The following is a 24455-nucleotide window of genomic DNA, read 5'->3' on the forward strand; positions in this document are numbered from 1 at the left end:
ATCAATGACACCCTATTCTCGTCCTTTATTTCTACTGTTTGCATGGTGATCACTCAGTGTACTGCGACTTCACCAATACAAGAAGCATAAACTGAAAAATAAAAGAATTCCTAATTCTCTATCAATAATAAGAGTAGTAGTAATGGAAAGGATTTAAAGAAAGGAACAAAATATTGAAATTACAGTAAAGTGTGCATGAAATGATGACAGTTATTATTCTAATTCTTTAATCCCAAATCACCTCAGGATTCTTATTTGTAGGAATTTCTCTAATGCACCTCAGTTAGCTATGGGGCAGGACTTAATTCTTATTTCCTCTCCTCCCATCTCTCAGAAAAAGAAACACACCTTTTTTCCCTCCCATGGACTGCATACACCAAAAATTTCTACCTGTCACAGATATTTGACATCTTTGTTTGGTACATGAAACATATGATTTGTATCATGTGTCTATAAAAAAAGGATGCCACAAATTTCATTAGGGATAGACTGGAGCCACAAACCATTCAATAAAAGATCTAGTTATTAAAATATAAATAAATGAATCACATTACTACACAGGAACAAGTTTCTTCAAAGGTGACTTAATGACATTGCATTTTCAATGAAAAATAAATATCGATCACCAATGTCACTATAGAACTAACAAGCTGCAAACATTCGATTTTAACACAATTAGGTTGTTTCACCTTACCTCTAATTTTCCCACCTTTTTTCTAGCCATCTCTCCTTCAGAACTGGTCTCTCTGGTATCAGTATTCATTGCAACACTCACTGAATACAGTGCTGCTGCTGGCCGTCAGAAAGAAAACCCAAACACTGCTGGCCACAAACAGAGTGAAAAGTGGCAGTCCAAGAGCGTAAAAGCTGCTGCAATTTCCTCTCTTCACCTCACCTTTGAGGAACTCTTGTTGGATAAGTCAAGGTGCAGCAATTTCCTACTCTTCACTCTGATGACAAGTGCCTACCCATCCCCTGCGACTGAGGAGTCACAAGGCAGCAACTGAACGGCTGAACAACCAGGCCGGATCCCATCCTTCACATTTTTGAATCACGAAGACCCAGCACTCTCCCAAACAAATTCCATCCCTGGAGAACTTCTACAGCGCTTGCAGAAGACAGCAGAATACAAACATGGATGAGGAGCCTTTTGTGAACATTCACGCTCGTTCCTACACGCATTGTGAATATTCCAGCTCAAAATCTTTCAGAATTTTAAAAAGCCATAGGCCAGAAAGCCTTAGTTTTGAAAGCAAAAGGGTTCCTTAAAGCCACACTGCTAAGAAAGTGCTCCCTCTTTTTTCCAGTTGTGAGCAGTTTATTGGTACCACAGGTATGTGACTTTCAATTGACTCACAAAAGGTATTATTTGTGAAGATATATTAGTAAGTGCCTACTAACAGCAATTTTGTTAAGTGATTTCCCTCGTACCCTGTTGGTTTCCTTGTACTAGAAGGCACTTGCCGATATTTTTATGTAAACTAACCATGAAGCAAGCAGCTGAACACGCTTCCCAATCCACGTCAATTCAGAGAGGTTGAGATATTAATGCTTCTTTGCATGAAGACAGAAATATGAAGTCTCATTACCTTTGAGAACAGAAATGTGCTGGCGGCTTTCCCCATCTGCCGAGTAGTTCCTGAATTCAATATCTTCTCCATCTTTCAATTCAACCTTATCATAACCATACCAGCCAAGGAGCTCATTCATAGTGTTTTCTGCAAAGTTCTGAAAGAGAAAAATTACCTACTTATTTATGTAATCAATAACCATTTGGAAGGAAGGGAGGGAGGACTGCATAAATCGAACCGTATCCGTGCTACACGAGGAAGTGTCAGGTTTGGCCCACCTCCTCAAAGACTAATGTTCGTTTCATAAGTCAAGTGCATAAAGTGTAATGCATTTAAATCTCCAACTGGCACATGTAATTACGACAGAGACTCATACGTCTGTAATTTAAAGAAAATGAAAAGGAGAGTTATTTATGACTTTTGCTCTGGCATTCAATGTCAGAAATGCTTTAACATACATTTGTCACACAAACTTGTCTGCGTTGCCATAAAATATTTAAGACTGCAGCAAGAGAATAACAGAAAACCAGGATTCTTTTCAACCAGCAGTTAATCAATCTTACTGCGCTATGGTCTTTTCAGCTGGAGCAGGTCACTGACACAATTACAGTTCCTTGAGGTGCCCGTGAACCAAATCAAATAAAATCACAGTGAAGATGTTTTTCCTCAGAGTTACAAGCCCTTGCATAGTCAAACCACGTAAAAACTCTTCACCATGAAAGCATTTTACCATAATGTTTCATACAAACATCTCTTCTATTTGTTTAAGAAAACCTTTCTCAGTTTTGCCATATTTATTTTCAAACCGATTTCCAAGCAGCCGTGTGGTTACATTTTATGTTTGTATGGAAATGCAAAATATGGAACATGACTGTCATAACTCTCAAATTCTATTAAAAACACGTCCTCTAGGTCATGTGGCAAAAATATTTCTGTAGAAAATGCTTATTACTGGGCCAGGAGATTTAGTGGAGTAAGTTAAGAAATTTGCAGCCAGGCAACAAAGCTTTCTGAAACCAAATAGTGCCATGGAGCTCTACAGCTTACGGATTTAGGAAACTACCAAAGGAAACCAGCTAATGAATTATTGCGACGGCAAAGATCAGTTTAAAGTAGTATGACAACTATAAAATTAAACAAAAAAGCCACACGCAAAGCCTTGCTATTTGGTCTCCGCATTTTTTTATCATCACTCTTTTAAAACAAATTCCAAACTTCATTTTCCTGTAAGATCTTGACATCTAAAATAATGCTCCTGATAAGCACCATCTCCCAGGACTCTGGCTACCAACAAAGGAATAAGGAGAATACGACACCAATTCAAAACAAATGGTATATGTCAAATTTGCAGGTTGCTAGATTTTGTCTGCTAACTGCTCTAGCTTAATTTTTGAGTGGGAGCAAGCCTAATGATAGAACACAGCAATTCTCCAGTCATTTAAATAAATAAATAAAATTAATCAGATGATAATTGCTTCCGAATTCAAAGCCACAGCAGGCACCCTGCCCCAGAATGTCAGAGCGCTGCACCGCTCCTGGCTCATTCATCACACCAGATTGCATAGGTGTTGCTGTCACTCAAGGAGCACGGTAAAGCAGCTATAAGCAACAAACACAAGCAATTTGTACTCTTCCCAGAGCGTCAGCTGTGCAATTGTGCTACAAACACACATTTCAGGAAAAGAAAAACCAAAACAAAAACCCACAGCAGACCCCTGGAGCACCAATTTCCTTTTGGTTTTTCCCCCTTTCATCTTCACTTGACCTCCTGCTGGAAGTCTCGATTTCGTGGCCGTCCTGTGCAGCCCCGAATTGCCAGAAAACATTGCATCATTCCACCTCTACCTCTAGCGTCAGCATTATAAGTACAACAGCCCGTTACGTCTGAACTATGTCACTACTACAGTTTGCAACGAGTACAGTGCAGTGTAATGTGGCTAACTAACACCTACACTCGTTTCTCAAATATATATTTAAACTCTCATTTGAATGATGCAGTGTTGCAAGTGTTTTAAATACTAGCAAAAATGGGAAATTTTTCTAAAGTTTTATTTGTTTGGTTTTTAGCTTTTTAGAAAACTTCTCTCTCGGCACGGGAAGTCCCAATGCACTAACCCTGTCTCTAACCCACGGGAATCCAACAACGAAATGACCTGGAGACAGGGAATGAAACCTCGCCACTGGAGCTCACCCAGAATGACCTGAAGGGGTCCACGAAGGCCCAAAGGCAAGCTCTGCCAGCTTCCCTTGCTTTGCTAAGTTTCAACTATTGAGACGCAGCCCTAGAGACTAATCTAGCAAGGTAGAGACCAATTGACAAAGTCTTCCTGACTTAAACCCCATGCAACCAAATTAATTGAGTAGCTCTAAATTTGCCTCCTGTGGATGCTTTGTGTTTTATTTGCACTGTTGATCAACTCAGGCAATGAGTAATTTCTAAGTACTTGTCAAGGAATATGTAAGCAAGGCTCTATACATGTTGATTTTTTCCTGAAAACTCATACATATGTCTCTTCAGAATCTAGTCAAAGTGATGGTTGGGTTTGTAATGGAACAAAGTTTAAGTACCTTTTAAGTCTCATTTTTACTATCTATGATGAGTGACACACAAAAATGAACACTCATAATGACAAAAAATACATTTGCTTTTGAAATTAATCATAGAGATTTTACTCTTAAAAAAAAAAAAATCTCACTGGGGTCTTTCCTACTACCTTCAGTGAGAGTACAATAAGGTTGCATATTAGCAGTAACAAAAGTAAACACCTTTTTAGCACCGTTATGTCTCAACAAGAATGCTTGGATAAAAAAAAAACAATTAAGCCATTCTCCTTCGTAATTTATCTTACCTATTATAATGATGCTAATCACTTTTAATACTATTCTCTCAGTGGGTGCCAGCCAGGGCTTCATTACAGAGCACTTTATACACAGCGAACCAAGAGGATGATCCCGTCCTTAGCAAGCTGACAGTCAAAGCTGAGAAATGTCTTCTTCCACACTAACTCTCTTGCCTAAATGGGCATCCACTGAACTACGACATCACCTTCCCTCAGACTCCTGACTACAAAACCCATTTGCAGCGATGTCTAACATCCTGTCAGTCGAGGTGATGGTCACACAGCTCATGTCCTTGCTGAAGCTGCTGCCCTGAAGCTGACCACTATTATTTCATTGTTTCCATGTATTCTCCCTTCTTCTGTTTCAATGGTAGGCCCAATCTACGTGGATTCAAGATATGGTAACAAGATGGGATTTGTAAAGACCAGTGTGGTGGCAATAGTCAAAACACAAATGATGAGATGAGACAAGACAATTTTTCTCTGTGTGAATGCAGGGGGGGAATGAAAAAAAAAAAAAAGAGGCAAAAAAGCCCAGTTCTTGATGAAATTAAGGAAAGGAAGCAAACCAATTAATACACAACCTGTACTTGCAGAGCAGAACCTCACTGAAAGATGTACAAGCTTCAAAGACTTAGTGAAAGGAAGGGTGATGATTGTAACAATGGTGCTTGAGAAAAGCAAGAATGTGGGACCCGAGGTTGGAGCAGGAGAGCAGAAGAAGCAGTGATGAAGCAGGCTAGACAGGAACCAGCTGAACTGAGACATGATGGACCTGCCAAAGCCCAGGGAGAAGGAGATGTGAAGACGAGTGTGGATAACCAGATGGAGGATGCGCAAGGAGCTGCAATTCCAAGCTTTTGCAGGAACAGGACAGGAGAGGCACTGAGTTAGTCCATGACTACTTTCAGACTTATTCCCGAAAAGTATGTGGAGGGTCTGCAGGATGGAGGCTGCCATCCCAACCCCACAGCCCTGCCAGAGGCCTGGGATGATGTGAAAGACAAGGGCACCAGGGAAGACTTTGCCCATCATCAATAAAATCCCAAGGCAGCAATCACACTGCTGAGCTGGTACCCTTGAGCCAAGAGCAAATCCCACTGAACCCAAAGGGAGCCCTGCAGGAGTCCATGGATTTCAGTGCAAAATTACAGCACAGAAGCTAACTTCGCCCTGCCAGGAAGGCAACGCTCAGTCCCCTGCAGGGAAACCAAGAGACAGAGCCCCAACGACACTCACCGCGTGGGCCCGCGTCAGAGCTGAGAAGACAAGCACAAAAATCCTGCCCCGTGTCCTTCTGTGCTCACACCGCCACACCACGCTCGGCCTCTTGCGCACGCACCAAGCAGCCGGGCTCCCGAGGCTGCAGTGGAAACACCAATAACCTCTTCAGCTGCCAGCGCACCCAGGCAGTTGGTTAACATCCCACCGGAGCCGTATCTCCTGCACTCCTCTAGCTGACGGCGCACCACTGTAGCTGCCTAACGGCCAGGGCATTCGCTACGGCTGCAGCACAACCAGCTCATCCCTGCCAAGGAAACCGGCCCAAAAACGCTCCAGTGGCCCCAGTCACACAACACCGCCAAAGCCCTCCCTTCCTAATAGGCGGCAATTCTTTTTTTTGCCCCCTGCTAAGTCCCAAGCCACTTATCACCACTGCGGGGCAGTGTGCAATTTGCATGTTTTAACTGTATGATTTCTCTGTTCTTGTACTATGCAGAAATATCCTCCCTCCTGGAAGAGCCAGGATAACTAACTATAATGCTCGTTGGTATTTTGACTTGAATTTGCTTCCTATTCATGGGAAAGATGAAGAAGAGTGTGTTGACTCGCCAGATCGTGGTTTCTCTCCTTTGCGAGACTGACTTACGCGCTATGTAGTAAAAATATAATCACATTTATTCCCGCTTTAGGATTCATTTCATCGTAACAGTACACCTACAGCTTGATTTTTTACATCGCAATGCATCATTTTCCCAAATCTTTGCTAATTAATACATTCTGAAGCTAAGCCACACTTCTCTTTCCATCTTAGACCTCTTGCCTTTCCTTCTGTATGAACCTTATTCACAGGGGGCAAGGCCTGGCTTCACCAAACGAGGCCTGGCAAACACGGAGGCAGGAAACGCAGGGGAGAATGAGTCTGTCAGACTCATTTTCTTCTAGGTTTTACTGCTGAATGTTTATTTCAGATCTGGGAGGAAGCACAGTGGCTCCATTCCATTTCCTTGCATGCATAACCCACTCAGTGCAGAGCCTCACAAATTCACTTTTCACTTTCACTGAACTGAGGAAATAAAAATGTGTCTATAGCCACAATATAAACTTGGATTTTTTTTTTTTTACCAGCCCTCACTTTCTTTGCTTATTTATGTTGTCACCATATTGATTTTTATGGTTAGACCTTTATGTTATCAGAAAGCAAAATTTCTTGATGCTTTAATTTCCTTTGTCCTCCCACGAGCACGTTTGGTTCTGTAATACCCACTTTGTTTGGGGAAGCGCTATTTCTGTGGCACATGGGCAGGTGAGGCTCCCTGTGCAGAGAACACAACTCCCTTTTGCAGCCATCCCACAAAACTCCTTCCACGCAGACTCTGCAAAAAAAAAAAAACCAAAACCCTCCACTTCGGTCTCCTGAAATAGTACGATTGATAAAGTCTGTCTGCTTTTCCACTTTCCCAAAGACATTTTTTGCTTTTCAGGAGAGAAGGGAGGAGTTTCCTTGGAATCTTCTGAGCGCTCCGAGCGATCTGGCTCGCTCCAGGCGCAGCGCTGCTACGCCTGCTTCACCGCTTTTCCTCCTTCTGACAGTAGTACTTCTAAATGCCAAACGGGGAATATTAAAACACTAAACTGAAAGATCTTCTGATGAGTTTACTATTAAACTATAACAGATGGGGCTGTCTTAAGCTCTAGGCATCAGGAATGAAGCCCAATTTTAGATACAAATTATTTATTGAGGATATTTATAAATCGTAAACTCCTTGGGCACGTGGAGCAGCCCTGTGAAATTACAGTGCAAATTAATTGCTCGCCTTTCAACTGACAGAGACAAGCAGGTACACTGTCTTGTTTCTTCAGGAGAACTTCCAGTGCCATCCAGTGCTGGATGTAACTTCATTTCACAACATTGCAGAGCACCTCGCTGCTCCTCCGGAGCAGCACTGCTGCCCGGCAGCGGGGTGGCAAATGGAACTAAGCTGAGGAGGGATGGATGAGGAAACCATCATCGTGCCTTGACGAGTGCTTTCCTCAATTAAACCGTAAAAAATATTTTGCCTTAAAATAGTACTGTATTCCCTGCTTACACAATAGCTTTGGATCTATTAGATGTTCTGTTATTCACCAGCGAGTGAGAAATGGCACCGAACTGAATTTCAAAAGTAACTATCTGCTCTTCTTCCAAAGCCTGAGGTGAACAATGCTACCTCTGGAAGAAAAAATGGAAAGTATCATCTGAAGGAGGAAGAGGGACAAAAGAAAAAAAAAAATAACTAGAAAAAAGAACGAGAGGCTGTGAAGGTCACAGCAAAACAAAACAGTGCCTCCTGAATATATTTTCCATTGAAATGTAATATCAGAAAACAGTGCAGACTCATGTACTTTTTGCACACAACATTGTATCAAATTAAAATTTGTTATAACCATCATGTACATTAGGCTAGCGATAACAAAAATGTAACTTAATATCTGGCATAAGGAAAGAGCAGGCAACCTGAATATCCATCCAGTCGTGTTAAAACTGAGCTGTGACACTACTGTTGGAAGACACCAAACCAAGCAGTTAGGTGTTGTGATCCTTCTTGAGTAAATATCTGACTGTATCAAACAGCAAATCTTGAAGGAAGTCTCTGTGATGAGGTGATTTTATTGCTCATTCATAGTGCCCTGCATTTGCCATACTTAAAATAGACACTTGTACCAATGGCCTTTTTATTACCCGAAGGGGGAAAAAAAAAATAAAATCACATATACACCAGTCCTTTTTCTTTCTGCTAGCAAAGGGAGGCAATTCGATCCAATGTGGGCTGAAACCTGAGTAGGTCACTGTACACCATGATAAAATTCCCTAATCCCTGAGCCAAATTTCCCTGAGGGGGCCCTCCTACTTCTCCTTCACTTTCCAAGCTGACTTTTCCATTCCCTCTCTCGTCTTTTCCTCCCCTTCATCTCTTTCATTTCCCCTACCTTAAAGCCTTGATATCTGATCTGCTGCTGATACTCGGGTTACAGTTTTTACAGCTTAGGCTGTCTATTGCTGTATACATTCCTTTCTTTCTGCTCTGCCGTGATTACTTACCAGAGCTTATTTTACACTGGTCCAGATGAAAGCAGTTCAGATGAAGGGAAACAGTCAGCCTGTTTGAACATTACAGATACGAACCTACACAAGGGCACATTGTGTTCCCTCTGTCATTTTGCTGCAAACATTTTGCACGGTGTAACCAATTTGTTACATTATTGTATTCCTCAGGTTTATGAAGGACAACTAGACATATTGATTCATCAGTAAAGGAGTAAATGATCGCCACAGGATTTTAACTTTCTCAACAAGTCAAAAATTCAAACCGCTTTTTTTTTCTCCTTCCCTGTCTCTTTCCAGTTCTTGGATGATAGCAGCCAACTGTCCTACTAAAAATGCAGTCTCCCAGCATAGCATGTACAGCATAGTTTACATTGAAAGGTGGCCTGTGTTTTGTGAAAGACTCTGCCATCAGCTATCTCGCTCTCGACCAGCAAGCACATCGGTTCAAAATGCTGTTTCTACCCGCCTTTAATTTTCAAGTCAGCTGAAATCTTGAGGTTTCTAACCTTAAGCAGCTACCCGCGATTAAAAAAGAGAAACTCTCTACACGAAGGTTAACGCCAGTGCTTAATACCAAAGCATTAGTTTAAAATTGTGTAATTTTTCTCCTTCACACAATGTTGTTTTTGTTTCTTCCTCACCCTTTCAGACAAACATCTGTTATACTGCAGAAGAACAACTATCTCCCAAACCGCTGAGTGCGCCTGCAGCCAAAGTAAACAAAACAAACCCAGAGGATCCAGCACAGTCAGCCTTTATATCCAGCCAGGATAACATTTCACATGTTTTGATTAAAATTAGCTAATTTGTAATTCTAGAACCTATGAAACTTAAAAGCTGCAATCCATATAGATCGCATTAGGCGATGCTCTGAGGGGCCAATGCTCTATACTACAGACCTCCGCAGCCCTCAAAACTATGTGGCATTACAATGAGCAATGGCTCTCACTCTCCGGTGCCTGTACAGAGCCCTCTCCGAAAATAGGATGTGTCATATATCTCGCAAAGTATAATACCGCTCCTTGGGACTTGAAACTAGTACAGTTTGTTTCTGAAGAGATGCGCCGGCATGTTATTTTGTTCGTTCCCCTAATACTACTCTTGTCCACATTTCCAGTTGATGTGCACGCAGAACTGTGTACATGCTCATTACACAGGCGGCAGGAAAGGACACCTAACCAAAATTAGTGGCGGGCAAAAGAGGGGAGAGGGGAGGGGACTGTGCATTCCCATTTAATTTTACATGGGGAGATCAATGCTCCAGAAAGCAAAGACATTTTCACTAGGCATCGTGCATATTTATGTACTCGCCTATATAGTATACACACTACCCGAACGTGTGACATTTTCCAAGCAGTCCTCCACTTACAATCAGCATTTTAATAAATGACACATTCAAATTAAATGTCAGCAGCTTTATCTCATAACCAGCCTATGCCGCTTTAGACACTTTATCTGTGCATTAAACAACAACAACAACAAGTTCAGCTGAAGTCTCCCAATACGTTGTTCCCAACTTTGGGGAATTAGAGAGGTAAAACAAACAGGCGCAAAAACCAGGACCGGGCGAGCCTGGAGCGGCGACCTAACGATAAAAGAAGTCCCGAAATCATGTTTCTGTGCGATCGCAGCCATCCTAACATCTGGAGCGGCCGCCTCAAGCGCTACCCCCGGAGCACAGCTGGGCGGGCAGCGCGTCCTCCCAGGCAGGGCAGCCCTCCGCCCGACCAACAACGCGCTTCCATCCAAGGCAGCCCTCGGACAGCCGCCTTTCGGCAGCACCTCCGCCGCTGCCGGGCACCGCCAAGCGGGGCACGGCGGGCAGAGGGGGCGGCGGGAGGGAGCAGGAGAGAAAAAGGGGTCTCCGCGCTTCAGCGCCAGAAGGATGCGCGGCTCAGACCGTAACATTTCACTTTGACAATTTAATTACACAGTTGCAGCTGGCTACTGAAAAAAGGAGAGAAATACAGTGTTTAAAAGAGGTCCCTTTCTTTCCTAACTTTAGGGCTTCCCAGCTACCTGAGGGGATGGTTATAGAAAGAAAAAAAGAAAAAAAAAAAAAAAAAAAAAAGCGCCTCATCACTGGCACCCAAGGAGCTTAAAAGCCCGAGGAGGGAGAGTTATTTTTAAAAAATAAATAAATCAAAGCTGGTCAATGAACAGGATTTGCAGCCTGTGAATTCGTCTCTGTTTTCAGCCCAGGAGGCGGAGTTGAGACACATTCAGTGCATCCTACAAAAAAAAAAAAAATGACAAGAGATCCTTTCTTATTTCATTTCCATGCACAGAGGCGGGGGGGCGGGGGGGGACCCCCGCTCCCTTCCCCATCACAGGCACCTACCTTCATCTCCTCGTTGATCTCCCGCTTCACCGGGTGAGCCGGCTTCCTGCTCCTTTTATTTTCGGGAGGTCTCCCTTCTTTCTCCATTTCTGCCATTTTTTGCGCCTACTTGGTGGTGGAGATGAAATGGCTGCTGGTGCTCTGGGGGGGCCGGGAGGGGCGCGGGGGGGGGCGGCGGCGGCGGCGGCGGCGGCGGCGGCTCTCAGTGGTGGCAGGCGGCGCCGCGGAGGGCCCGGGGGGAGCGCGGCGGCGGCGGCGGCGGTGGCGGCGGCGGCGGCGGGCGGGCGGGGGGCGCGGGCGGGCAGGGGCGCGGGTGCCCCGGCGAGTCAGCCATCTTCTGCCTCGCCGCCGGCCTGCATGGGAGCGGCGCGGCGCGGCGCGGCGGGCGGGCGGGCGAGAGGCAGCGCGGAGCGAGCCGGCCCCGCGCCTGCTGTGGCGCTGCTGGCGGGCTGCCGCGGAGGGGGCGGCGGAGGGAAGGGGGAGGCCGGCCTCGGCCCGCCGGCGGGCGGGGCTTGCCGGCACCGAATCGGCCGCCGCTGCCCGCCATGGGAGCCGGAGGGGGGGGGGGGGGGGGAGCGGCTGGCGGAGCACCGGGCGGAGCGGAGAGGAGCGGAGGGGAGGGGGGCGGCGCGCCCCCGCCCACAGCCGGGGTGGGGGAGGGGGGCGGGGGGCCGCGGGCCCCCGCGCAGACGCGGGGGGGGGGGGGGGGTGTCGGCCCGTCCGGCCCCCAGCCCCGGGGTGCCCCCGGCGGGCTGCCCCCGGCCCCCGTCCCGTCCCGTCCCCGCCGCGGCCGGCCGGGGCTCTCCGCCGTGCCCGGGTCTGATTGCTCCTGTTTTTCCCTTCATCTGCGCCTGGGCGGTGAGGATGAATGGTTTGGTGGGACGCGCTTCAGCGACGAGGTGCTGGGTTACCGTACACGGCGTGGGGGAGGCATTGATTATTCCTGGGTTGTGCTTCCCCGCGCCCTGGCAGTCCCTAATTACCCGATACAATGCCATGCGGTACGGGGGTGTCCATTGTTCCAGCAGTCAAAATTGTAACTGTACCGTGTTTCTCATTATGACTGCGGTACACCTTAAAATTACACATTTTTAAAAAAAAAAAAAACAAAAAACCCGCAGTCGAAAGATAAACTGTGTGCCGTGGGGGTATGAGTAGGCTCCCCATAAAAATCTCTGTTTAGCCTATCAAAGATAAGTTCGTTTTGCGTGCAACAATGTCTAATTTACATTCTCTGTTTCTGAAGCTTAAATCACTGACATTTTTCAGTATGAAAAGTTGAGCACAACTCCTTTGCTCGTTTCATGACTAAAATGAGCCTTGCTTGCCTGCTTCAGATGGCAGAGTGAAACACGGAGCACATTTTCCCCCGTGGCATTGAAAATAGGAAGAAACTGGGATTTTGCATAGCCGTAGCTGTTAGAGCAGCGAGCATCCAAAGGTGAGAGAGCAACCAGACCTCAGTCTGTAAAATCCTAGAGCCCATCTGCAGCGGTAAGGTCACGACTGTTGTGAAGCCAAGGTGCTGCCACTCCCCTCGCTGCCTGAAAGAATCAGGCAGATGTTGGAAAAACCAGATCTGACCGTTCGTTTTCCAGAGCGGCAGGACCCCGGGGAGAGCCTCGAGAAGGCTCTGCCGGCGGCGAGGAGCTGCAGGAGTCAGCCGCAGAGAGGGTCGTGCCGCGGGCTCGGTCCGTTCTGCGCGCCCCAGGAACGCGAGGTCTGGCCTCAGACTCACCAGCAGCCAGCACGAGAAAGAACCAAGATTTATTTTTTTCTTGCCTGTCATATTTTAAAATACAGTGAGTTCTGAAACTTGGGGAAACTAACTTGTGACTCTGCAGGTAACCTCCAAAGGATGGTGCTTAACAGGGAGGTTTCCCTCCTTCTCTGCCCCACCACCTCCACCAGCAACCTCATCTCGATGTTTTGGTCGCCGTATTCTATTACAAACGAATTGGTACGGTTGAGCTCTCATCAAGTACAAGAGATATTCCCAGAATCTCAATGTATTCTCTTGCACAGTAGGGATAAGACGGGCAGCGCAAGGGGAAGAGGCTTATAAATGCAATCTCCTGTAGCTCTTTGAAACCCTTAGCTGGAAAAAACAAGCCAACCTCAGACAACTATTCTGCTTTGAATCGCCACCACCTTGCTGATACATGAAGTCGTTCTAATGGAAAAGGCAAAATTAATTCTTGTATTAATCTAGGGACACGTCACTAGTTTCTCTGTAGAGCTGATAGCGGACTTCTAACGAAAACCTTAGAACTGCTAAACAGAGCACTGCCTCAAATGGTTCTTGTTCGGCGAAACATCTGAAGACTACTTCTCGACACTTACTATAGATATTGTAATAAAGCACTGTTTCGCTGCATAAATTCAACAGACTCAGTTGATAATCTGACAAAGATTAATCCCCAACTCCCAGCATAAACAGAGCTTCCTTTAATATTGGAAGGGACTTTGGAGAGTGTATTTGCAAGCCCAAATGAATGAAGCGAACTGTCTTCAGCAGCTTACAGCGAGTAGAGCGAAACGAATGTCTTTGGGATCAAATCTGTCGTTCCAGTTTTCCTGACTAACGGCTGAAGGTTTGCTTGTAAATTGAAGCACTTCCCACCCCTCTCGCTACCAATTCTGAGTGCTGATCCTCACTTCTTGATCACCAAGACCAGTGGCTTTCAGTTGTTTTTTTTTTTTTCCAGTTGCACACTCCGAATACTTTTGAATGGAGATGTGAACTTACGCCTCCTGACAGTAGGCTCACTTTTCTCAGCTACTTCTGGTAAGCTCCTTAAAAACAGCCTCCAGTCCCCCAGTACCCCATCAACCACCAGATGAAAGCCATGGTCTTAGAGCATATTCTGTTTTTCTCAGTATCTAATATAGGCTTTGGATGGATACAAAAGTTCTACCTCTCTGTGTCCTAATAATAATATCTCTTCATCTGACAGCAGATTGTTTCTGCAACTGTCATGATTCCTACTTTCCTAGAGCTGTTATTACCTTTATATATTGCATATTATTATACTACATATTCTTGGGAAGTTGTTCTTCTAGTGATAGCATATGGAGGACCATCAACTGTCAACACAGAAGTTCATGCATTTAGAGTGTTCAGACGTTATCTGATACACATCGCAGATACCGAAATTAGTTTTGGAAACCGTCTAATTATTCCACTTGTTACTGGGGAGGGAATGACTAACTAAAAGGAACACTTTCAGGTTTTAATGGTGGCTCGCAAATTCGTAAGGGGAGGCAGAATATCAGAATCTATGGAAGCCATAAATTTGTCAGTCATACAATGGCATTGATCTGAACGTCTCCAAAAAGTTACGAGAAAATAAATCTGGTATTTACATTACAGAGACCGTAACATTAAATACATTTACTGAACTGTGACAGCACATATTTCTTGCGTGAAAACCTGTATTTTTGGTAAAGAAACCTGGTTCTGTAGTGCTCAATATGGAGTCTGCAAACAAAGAGGTGAATAAAGGTGGCTGATTGGATTAAGAGGGCTGCTCGCATTTATTCTACCAGACAGAGATACATGGTATCAGAAAGCAGTTTTCAGCCAAAGATGAAATCCTGATCCTGTGGAAATCAGTGAAGATTTTGCTCTTGAGTTTAATGAGACCAAATTCCTTGTGAAATTTCCAAGGGGATTTTAAATCAATCTATTATATAGCGTGCATTGGAAAGCAAGAATTCCATGTTCTTAAAAAAAAAAAAAAAAAAAAAAGCAGGGTTTTCAGAACATTTGTCCATTCTCATTCAAAGCAAAAATAAGATTTTTCAATGTGAGGGGAAAAAAGCTTTCTACTCCTTATTGTAACTCACCTTGAAAAGAAGTAGGAACTCCGTATCAGGCTTCCCATGATGAGCATGTGCTCTAACCACAGTGCAATAGAGAAAGTTTCTCACTGTCTTGCCTGATCAAGGGTTTGGGGTTGGTTTTATTTTTTTTGTTAGCTCCTTGGTTACTTTCAAAGTTGAGAAGAAAAAAAATGTGTGATCTGCCTTGTGGTGGTCGCTAAGTCACCTGCAAGACTGAGGTTCAGGTCCCTGCTGTATCTGAGTCACGCCAAGAACCTGAGCTTTCCCTTCCATTGCCCAAGCGCGTGTTTTACACCCGAGGGCTTTGCCAAGCTCCATATTTTTGTTCTCTCATGGCTTTGCATCTGCAGCTCTGAATTTGAACTTGGATTTTTGCAAGCACAGTAATTCGGACTTCTGAAAAACAAATATCGTTCCTAAAATGACAGGTGCAAATGAGTTGCCTAAAATAAATCACCCCAGGTTTAATTTCTATTCTATTATTCATATTCCTATTTATTAGTATTTACATGTTTTAAAAGGGCACCCAGCCACTTACTGGAGTTGCTTTTTAGATAACCCGAAAGCAACACTTTGCTCTAAGTTCTTCAATTTGGTCTTTATTAATGCGTAACTCTCTTTAATATTATTATTGCGCTATTTCTTCTCGTTATTGCCTACCGGGGAGGACGAGGTAAACAAGCAGGCCTGGTTTTTCCAGCTGGTAAATATGTAAGTGGCACGACGGCTTCGAAGCGAAAGGTTTTAAAAGGCAACGGCATCAAACAAACGGCAGTCTGGGGGCACGCTGGAAACGACGGGAGGCAAAAAGAGGCACAACAGGGACAAGGCGGGTGATTGCTGCAGCAGTTGTGCTGCCCCGGGGGGAGGCGGGAGGAAGGGGCCGAGGCCCCGCGGTCCCCGGCCCCGGGGCAGCCGCATCCCTGCCCGGCGCGGCCCCGGCTGCCGCCGCGGCGGCTGCGGCGAGAGCTCCCCCTCCTGTTTTTCTCCTTCTCAACACGGTGGGAAACGCATCATGGAACCTCGGATCCCCAAATGTGTGTAAGCACAAGTCTGCGTGCCTTTATGCACGTATAAACACAGATGTACACCCACGCGAAGAGGGAGAAGGCTGAAGGTAAAAAGGGGGGCTTTCCTGTTTTTTTTTTTTTTCCAAATAACAGCCGCAGATGTTGCAGGCCAAAATAAAGATGTGGCTCTTAACTGGTTTCTCCTAATATTGCTGATAATTTACCTTATTGTTCCCTGCTTGCCAAGGTGTTGCCAGCTCTCCATCAGGTTGCTTAGTAATGCCAGTCGCTGTGGAAAACATATGTCTACGCAGCCTTTCACAAGCTAACCTCTTCTCATTTCACCTGTATCCAAGATGAAGCCTTAATAAACAGCAATTTAAATTCAGGTATTTGCTTTGCTGAAGTGTTTAATTAAACAAAGAAATTCATTATATGTGTTCATAGAAAAGTACCGTTATGTTGATTTTTTTTTTTTATTTGACTTGAAGTGGAAACGTTCCTTTGACTTTTTGTACGACACGCTAAGGTGATAGATTATTTACACCATCAGAAGCAAATAAATGCACTGAATAATTAAAATATTGGCTCCCACTCTTTTTTTTTTTTTTTTTTTTAAGTATAGCCAGCCATTTTCATACACATGGAAAACATGCATGTGGACTTCTCCCTCGCTTCAGTTCCACCCAATCCCCACTTCCACTTTAGTGATGTTATTTCACCCGTACCTTTGAGAAGGGGTACATTCCACTCGTTCCTGAGCTTGGATGAACGCCCGCAGCATTACTCACACACAGTAGTGTCTGTAGATTCCTTTCTGCTGTGGATACTAATCTCAATCCAGAGTTTCCTTAGACGATTAGAGGCTGTTCTGCAAAATGTCAGGAGGTAGCCTCTGCAAAGCAGACACAGTATGGCAGCTGAAATGGGAGTAGTGGCGGCTTTCCAAACACGAAGGTCTGGAAATGTTTGGAGGTATTGTAATATCGATGACTATTTCATTTTTTGTGCTGCTTTAGGGTATCAGTGTCAAATCCGTACAGATTAATGGCAAGATAGAGCCTTAATGCTGTTAATGCTTTTCAAAGTTCTGGCAAACATAGAGAAACTTCATTTAACTTATTAAATCATTAATTAATGATTGCTCTTCTTGCCTGAAACTTTACATAATTTGATAAACAGAAAGAATTGTTAACTTGTTTATCTGGCTCTTTGTTAAATGCTTCCGAGTCTTCGGTTAAAATGCCTTCTTGGTTTTTGTTTCATTTTTCACGTTTCCTGTACCAAAAGTAAGCAAGGAGAGGTCTTTTCTTTCTTCAGCATCAGAGAACACCCACATCATTAAAAATCAATCAACATTAAACCTTTAAAAAGGTATCAGCAGTGCATTAAAAACCAAATTAGTAAAATATGCCCCGGACACCAGTATTGACTTTGGGGAAAAATCTTTATCATCTGTCTACTGCTACACCCTATCTATCCACTACGGTTATTCAGTGACTCTGCTGTGATGCTTTCATATTGGACACAATGCCAAAGATCGGGTAGAGGAATATGAAGGACCTATGGACGAGCAAGACACGTTACACCAGACTTGAATTTGGCTGTGACAAACTACGCATCTGCAACCTCGAGACTTCACTATGGTTAAGGACTGTACCTCAGAATGAAACTTGTGAATCTTTTAAAATTTCATTTGGTTCAAAACAGTGGTCTACTTGCTCTGTCATGCAGGTTGGTAAGAGCATATACCAAGCCCTACGTTCCTGAGGGCTTCTTATTTCCTTGCAGCTGACACCCAAAATGCTGACCTCCAAAGGCTATTTTGGAGAAGGTCTGAGGTACCTGAGAGACCCTCCTACTCTCTGTGCGTCCAGCCCCTGTTTCTCACATACCTTGAAAGCAGGGAACTGTCAAAGCCAGAAGCAAAACCAGTGAGGGATGGAGACTTGCGCTCTCTGCAGCTGTCCCACAGCTGTAAAGCTCCCTCTGAGGTGAACTGAGAATATTTACAACTGCGGCACACTCATTTCTTCACCTATCGTTTCTCAACACTGACCATTTCCGCCCCTTCCCGTTCTTTTACTTCTCCACACAGAAGAAGGCAGGAGAGAGTCTTCTTATTTTCACTTTAATAAATGGGTAAGTCTCCCAGATGCTACAATGACAGGAGGGGAGGGGGAGAGGCTGTGTGGGACTGGGATACAGCAGAAAGTTCTCCCTTCTTTTTAACTTCATTCTTTTTTTTTTTAATATACCAATTGTGCTGAAACATTCCTGAAAATATTATTACAGTAATCTACATCACGTTCTTCTTAAAAGGCATTCCTCCTTTCTTTGTCTTTCTGTGAAGAATAAAAGAATTTTTTACAATAAAGATATGGTTTATACATTTTCTCATAATCCTGTATTTCCCCTGTGAGCTTTGTTGCATGATATACTATGTCAGTTTAAGTAACATCTGTCAAGGGATGGAAAACAATTACAGGTTCTTTTCATTCATAAAAGTCATTCTGGAGTTTCTTCATCCTTAATTTTCTTGTCATGCTTTCAAAAACATTACATCATTTTGTCCAAATTACCCCCTGCATTGCATATACAAGATACAGTGGGTTATTCATTTCTTTCCTGGACCCAAAGAAACATGTCAAGGTACCTACAGTGACATATACTAAATGATTTAGACTTGCGTAAAGTTGGGCTTTGACATGTCATTATTTGACAATTACTCTTCTGCTGCAATGCTTGCTTTCCTGCCAGCACCTCACCAGAATCCTACATGACATGTGATTCAATCTCTTGATCTTCTCAGTTATATTTACATGAATTTTACACATCCTGATATATAATGGCAATGCATTCGCATCGCTGTGGCTAAAAGTCTGTCAAAAAAACCCCAAACATATCTTGGAAATACGTAACAGAAATACATTCAGGACTAGGATGCAGCATGTATTTTCAGCGTAGGAAAATGTTCTTTATTCAGCAAATCAAAGAATAATTGAGATTGGAAGGGACTTCTGGAGATCACACAGTCCAACCTCCCTGCTCAAAGCAGAGTCGGTTGGCTTTGTGTCCAGTCATGTTTTGAATATCTCCAAGGATGGAGACTCCACAGTGTCTCTGGGCTACCTTTTCCAGTGTTTGACCACCTTCACAGTAAAAAGGCTTTTTCTTATGTTTCTTATTTGCTGCAAGGGTGCACTGCTGGCTCATGTTCAGCTTGTTGAATGCCAGGGTCCCCAAGGTCTTCCCTGCAAAGCTGCTTTCTAGCTGGTCCCCCACCTGTATTACCGCAAGCATTATTCCTCTCCAGGTGCAGGACTTTGCATTTCTTTGCTGAATGTCATGAGATTCTTGTTGGCCCACTTCTCCTGCAATTTATTCAATTTGCTTTGATTTATAATCTTTTAGGCAATTAGTATAACTATTATCTGGAAAGATTTTGTTTTCCTGAACTGTGTTGCTTTTTCTAATTAAATCATGCATGTAACATTAATGATAATAATCTATGTCTCTTACTGCCATAACCAAAAATAGATTCTGCTCAAATGCAGTCCTGAGAATCCTTCTCTACACAGGTAAGAATGTTTGCCTTAGGAGAGGGCTAATGTACGTATCCATCTCCATCCGAGATTCTTGAAGTCACATGTGTTTATCAATTTCTTTTTACAACACTACCAGTTAAAACAGAATTGACATGTCCCCACTACTCCCTTTCAGATCACCGGAGGGTGCTGATGAGAGATGGTCACATACAACTTCCATACCACCCAGCTGGCGTGGCAAACGCTTGCCACAGGACTTCAGCTTCGGATAACTTCCAGGAGTCAAGGTTCAAGAACTCTGTGAATATCTCAGTTAGCATGGATTGGAATCCTGCTCCTACCACAGATATACCCCTGCCATGCTGTGGTTTATTTTGAGTATCACTTGAGGTCCCCAGGCACACCATCACTCCTGCAAGCTCAGGCAGCAATTCAGTTGGCTTGCAGAGCCAAGGGTCTGTATTGCTTCCTCTCACCCCCCCGGACAACGTGAGAAATTGCCTCTTTGCGTATTGTAAGTGTGTGACAACTAGAGCTTCTTAAGCCTCGGTGTGAGGAGCTGTAGACTGAGGTTTGTTGGCTTTACCTGAACTGTCAACACCAAAACCAGGTCCAAGGCCAACTTCAAAACCTAGCCACCCATACGATTAGTTGGGGTCTTCTTGTCTGTTGTTAACTAATATTACAACTACCAGTTAGTATTACAGCTATTTTGCAGATGAGAAATCATCGGGAGAGAGATAAAGTGACAAAACACATGTACTTGAAGAGTCTCGCAGCCTCAACTAGAACCCAGCTCTTATGTCTTGTAGGACAGCCCTGTCACCATTAGAACATGTAATCTAACCTTCTTGGAAAAAAATGAAATGTGAGCCTCCCTTTGAACCAGCTTGACTTTGAGCTCACTCATGAAACACCAACGACCTTTGAAAGAATACGGGGATGGCACCATTGACAGATTTTGCCTCAGTTGGCTGCAAATAAAGTTATTTGAAATAACTGCCAAAGCTGTAGTTTATCAGACTTTTTCACAGATTCCACAAAGGCAAGGAAATTCAAAGTCGAAAGGCTTTCTCCAGGCAGCACATGCCAGGCATTTGTGCATGAATTGCAGGAGGGGAAATGATATGTTTCTTTTAGAGCTGTTGTTGCCATCATGGAAAGCGAACAAGCATCTGTGCTTCGGAAATCAATGGAAGGAAGGTGTTCCGTGAAAGGGAGCATGTGGGAAAGCGGCTTAAAATGGTGAGAGTGTATGAAAGTAGCAGGAGTTCTGAATGCCATTGGGGAGAAGAACTGGAACAAGGCTGACACATAGAAAGGTGGTGAGAAAGCAAAAAGAAATGCAAAGAGGAGTACACTGAAGGAAAAAAAGACACTTTTGGCTAGAGAATAGGTCTGAGCAAATTCCAAGAGTGAGAAAGGAACAGAGAAAGAGGAAAAATTATAGGGCAGATGGAAAGTGTATCTATAGGATGATTGTGCAGGTGAACGTGTAAGTTAAAGTTTTGGTGTGTTTTACTGTGGAAACGGATATAAAGCTGAAAATCAGATGTCCAAGCAGGACTCCTGATACAGCAATGATATACACATTTACACTACACAAAGTCTGTAAGATGACTGCACTCTGTAGCGTTTGCCACTGATCCTGAAAAAATGGGAAGATTCACATTTAGCAATATTTAATTCAAGAGGACTGCTTACCTTAAATCACCAGAAGTAAGGGTTGCACCGCCAGTCCTAAGGTTCTTAATTTCACTCTGGGGCTGACGATTTCCTGTGTCACTACACTGTGAAGCTGAATCCAGAATAACAATTTAATACTTGAGTACCCAGAGCCAGGCAGATGCTTTACATAAAAGTGTTCTCTTGTGCGCGTCGAGTGCCTGCAGCTCCCCCCGGGAGGTGGTGGGTGCTAAGCACCTCCGAAAACCAGGTCACCGTCACCCGGGAGCTCAGAAAGGAACCGAGGTGCCAAAATTTAAGACTACACTTACAAGTAAGTGACATCATCATGGAAGAGTGTGCCTCTGAAGGACTGCCACGCTTTTGGTCATGTGAATTTTGGTACGTAAGAGGCATGCATTTGTAAATCAGATGCCTGCGTAGCTTGTAACACCCTCCAGAGATGGGGATAAAAGAAAGAGGGATTGAGAGAGAAAAAAGGAAGATGGGGGGAATTAATAAAACAGAAAGGGATAGAGATGTTGTTCAAGGCTTCTTTTAGACTAGCTTGGGCATGCCTCATTGACTCTGAATGCAAACTATTGGTTAGAAGGCTTAAAATAAACAAAATGAAGTGGGGTTTATTCCACACAACGCATAATAAAACTGTGGAACACATGTCCACAGGACGTTCAGGGGAGCAAAAGTCTGAACAGCTTCAAAGAAAAGCTTAAAAGAGCCAGACATGGAAGTTCTGGAAAATAGATCCATTTTGGTTTATTAAACATGATAGAGCATCTGGCTGAAGAAGCCTCTGAAGTGCGGTCAGGTGGAAGCTGGGCGGACATGCGACAGGACATACTTCTCCGTACTTGCTCAATTTCTCATTCTCTTCCCTTAAGCATTTCATACTGGCTCTTACCAGAGACAGGGTATACTACCTTAGATGCTCCTTTCATCTGACTCAATACTCTTATATTCTCTTTTGCATTAGTAGCTTATGGTTTCCCTTCTATAGCTTACTTAACTGTGTTGGCCTCTATCAGTTGTTCTTCCTCTTGTACAGCGGTAGTAAGTCTGACTGCTATAATGTTCAAATTTTAATCATTTTAGAGCATGTACTGAAGTGGCAGGCAAGCATTTTAATTACAGGGATTAAAAGGAGAACAGATGCAACTGAGTCAAGTGCTAGGTAAAAATAAATGCATCGCCCCTTGTACCCTGAGGGTCATCACTCTTTGTCTCCAACAGATTGACATCAAGATAAATTCAAAAGCAGAGGGAATCATACTGAAAAACTCCTACATTGACTAGAAGGGTTTACATAGATCGGAGGAAAGTGTATAGATAGTACAGTACAGTATAGATGAATACCTTTGTTTATCTTGGTTTAATTTCCCCAAAGCCATTTAGTCAGTGCTAGTCAGAATACGTTATTTTGTTCAGACACAGAATTACAAGGATGGATTCAAATGATTTTGTTTAACTTGAGTTTTCTAACTCAAATTTTAAAACCATTTTCTCTATCATCCAGGTTGGCTTTCATATATCGAGACTTGGTTCCCAGACAGACGTTACTCTCCACCTGGTAGCGAGGCAGCAAGTGGGCACAGAGGGAGAGGAGCCCCTTGGAAAACCATGTCCTCGAGTGCTCTGGGCTTTAAAGTTGATCAGTAAACAGCAAGCCAGTGCCAAGTCTCTGGTGCGGAGTGCTCGTGCTCAGGGAGTGGGTAGTGGCTTTCTCGGGAACTGGATCTTTCAGGCACGCTTCAAAGGGGACTCATAAATAGAACGGTACAGAAACCCAGGTGGAGGTAACAAAGGCACCGGAGACTTCTGCAAAGTGTACTTCAGAGGAAATGTGCAGCCAGCCTCGGTGGAGAATACATAGCTTCCCGTCTAAGTAAAAAACCAGAGAAAGACAGAAAAAGGTATACAGATCTTCTCCCCTCAAACCCAGGATTACTAGCAGAAAGACCATTTAATATTGTATCTATATTTTGATTATGCATGTGAATAGCAAGCAGCAAAATACAAATAACACTTCATAAATTACACATATTCAGTCCCTGAGAAATAAGCATTTTCACTGAGAAATGCTTCCATTTATTTATTTAAATCCATATAAAATGTGTATGTTGTATATGTTTGCCAGTTTCCTACTATACTCTGACTTTAATCCCCGAGTTGTATCACTAGCTATTAATAGTGGAATGATTTAGATGATAGAGTTTTTCAATCTATTTTTCACCTAACATACAAAATCCCGTTTTTTTTCTGCTGGACCCTCCCAAATCGCATCATCTTCTGTGATTTTAAGGGATGCTGAGATGGAACTCACTGGAAAAAAAAAATCCATAGAAAATCTATAGATTTGTGGGGCGGGGAGTTTAATAGAGGGCATGTGAGTAAGCCTTTGTTCAGCATGGCTGTCATTTCCTCTTTGCTGCATTTCACTCTTGCCCAGACCATGAACTCCTTAGGCAAGGGACCATCTCCTTTGTTCCGGTTTTGAAATGTGTCTGGTTGGAGTTTTTCACTGCTACTGGAGTTCAATTAAATACAAATAATAAATAGTTAATGGGTTGCCAAGCTGCAGAGGTGGGGCTAATCAGCTGAGGCTTCATGGGGTGCTTAATGATGGATTAGGAATGGGGGAACTGATAAAGCTGAATATTTAAAGGCTAATATTGTACAGGATGATGGATGCTTTGTCAGCTTCGATTGCATATGACCAGAACTAACATTGTGCTTATCTTCCTCCTCCTTCTTCTGTAGATTACTCGGCTCCAAAACACTGCTGTTCTGAGAGTCTCTGTCCAAATTCCCCTGAGTGGAGCACTGCCCGCCAGAGGAGACGGCCTAAGAGGCTGACTTGCAATTGAAATTGGGTTGGGAGGTGAAAAAACAGTGACTCTAGGAAGGAGGGGCGTTATCAGCCATGCATTTGTCTGCTCCTGTTCCTACTCGGCTTGCTGAAATGGAGGGATTTCAATTGATTTTGTTTTCTTTGCAGTGCTGGCTGGCGAGCCAGTGAGAAGGGAGCTGTGCTCTGCGACCGTGCGGCACGGGAGGGGCAGGTCCCACTGCCTGCGCAGCGCTGCCGAGAGCTACCGGGAGCTCTGGCTTCTTATCCGTGCCGCGCACCGATCAGCTACTGTATCACTGCGTTTTGTGCGCAGAGTGAAAAGGGTAACACACGCCTACTCATACAAAGGATCCCTATATACCACAGGTATATTTATTTATTTGTTAAATAAAATCAAAATAATTATGCATTTATTATCTTAACCATCATGTTCTGGTATTGGTAACTCAGTAGGTA

The 24455-nt window shown here is 43.9% G+C and overlaps 1 protein-coding gene across 1 annotated transcript in view; it reads right to left on the bottom strand.

Annotated features, from left to right (window-relative positions):
- SOBP (sine oculis binding protein homolog) overlaps positions 1-11157 on the bottom strand; it is a gene marked incomplete at its 5' end in the record, with an annotated part of 115147 nt that extends 103990 nt beyond the window's left edge. Inside the window, 2 exons of the mRNA XM_082306291.1 lie at positions 1590-1728; positions 11062-11157. Of these exons, the coding sequence (XP_082162417.1) occupies positions 1590-1728; positions 11062-11157 (235 nt within the window). The remainder of the gene's footprint in view (positions 1-1589; positions 1729-11061) is intronic.
- Between the last annotated feature and the right edge of the window lie 13298 nt (positions 11158-24455).

The sequence above is a fragment of the Platalea leucorodia genome, assembly GCF_965183815.1.
Source record: "Platalea leucorodia genome assembly, chromosome: 3".
NCBI classification, from domain to species: Eukaryota; Metazoa; Chordata; class Aves; order Pelecaniformes; family Threskiornithidae; genus Platalea; species Platalea leucorodia.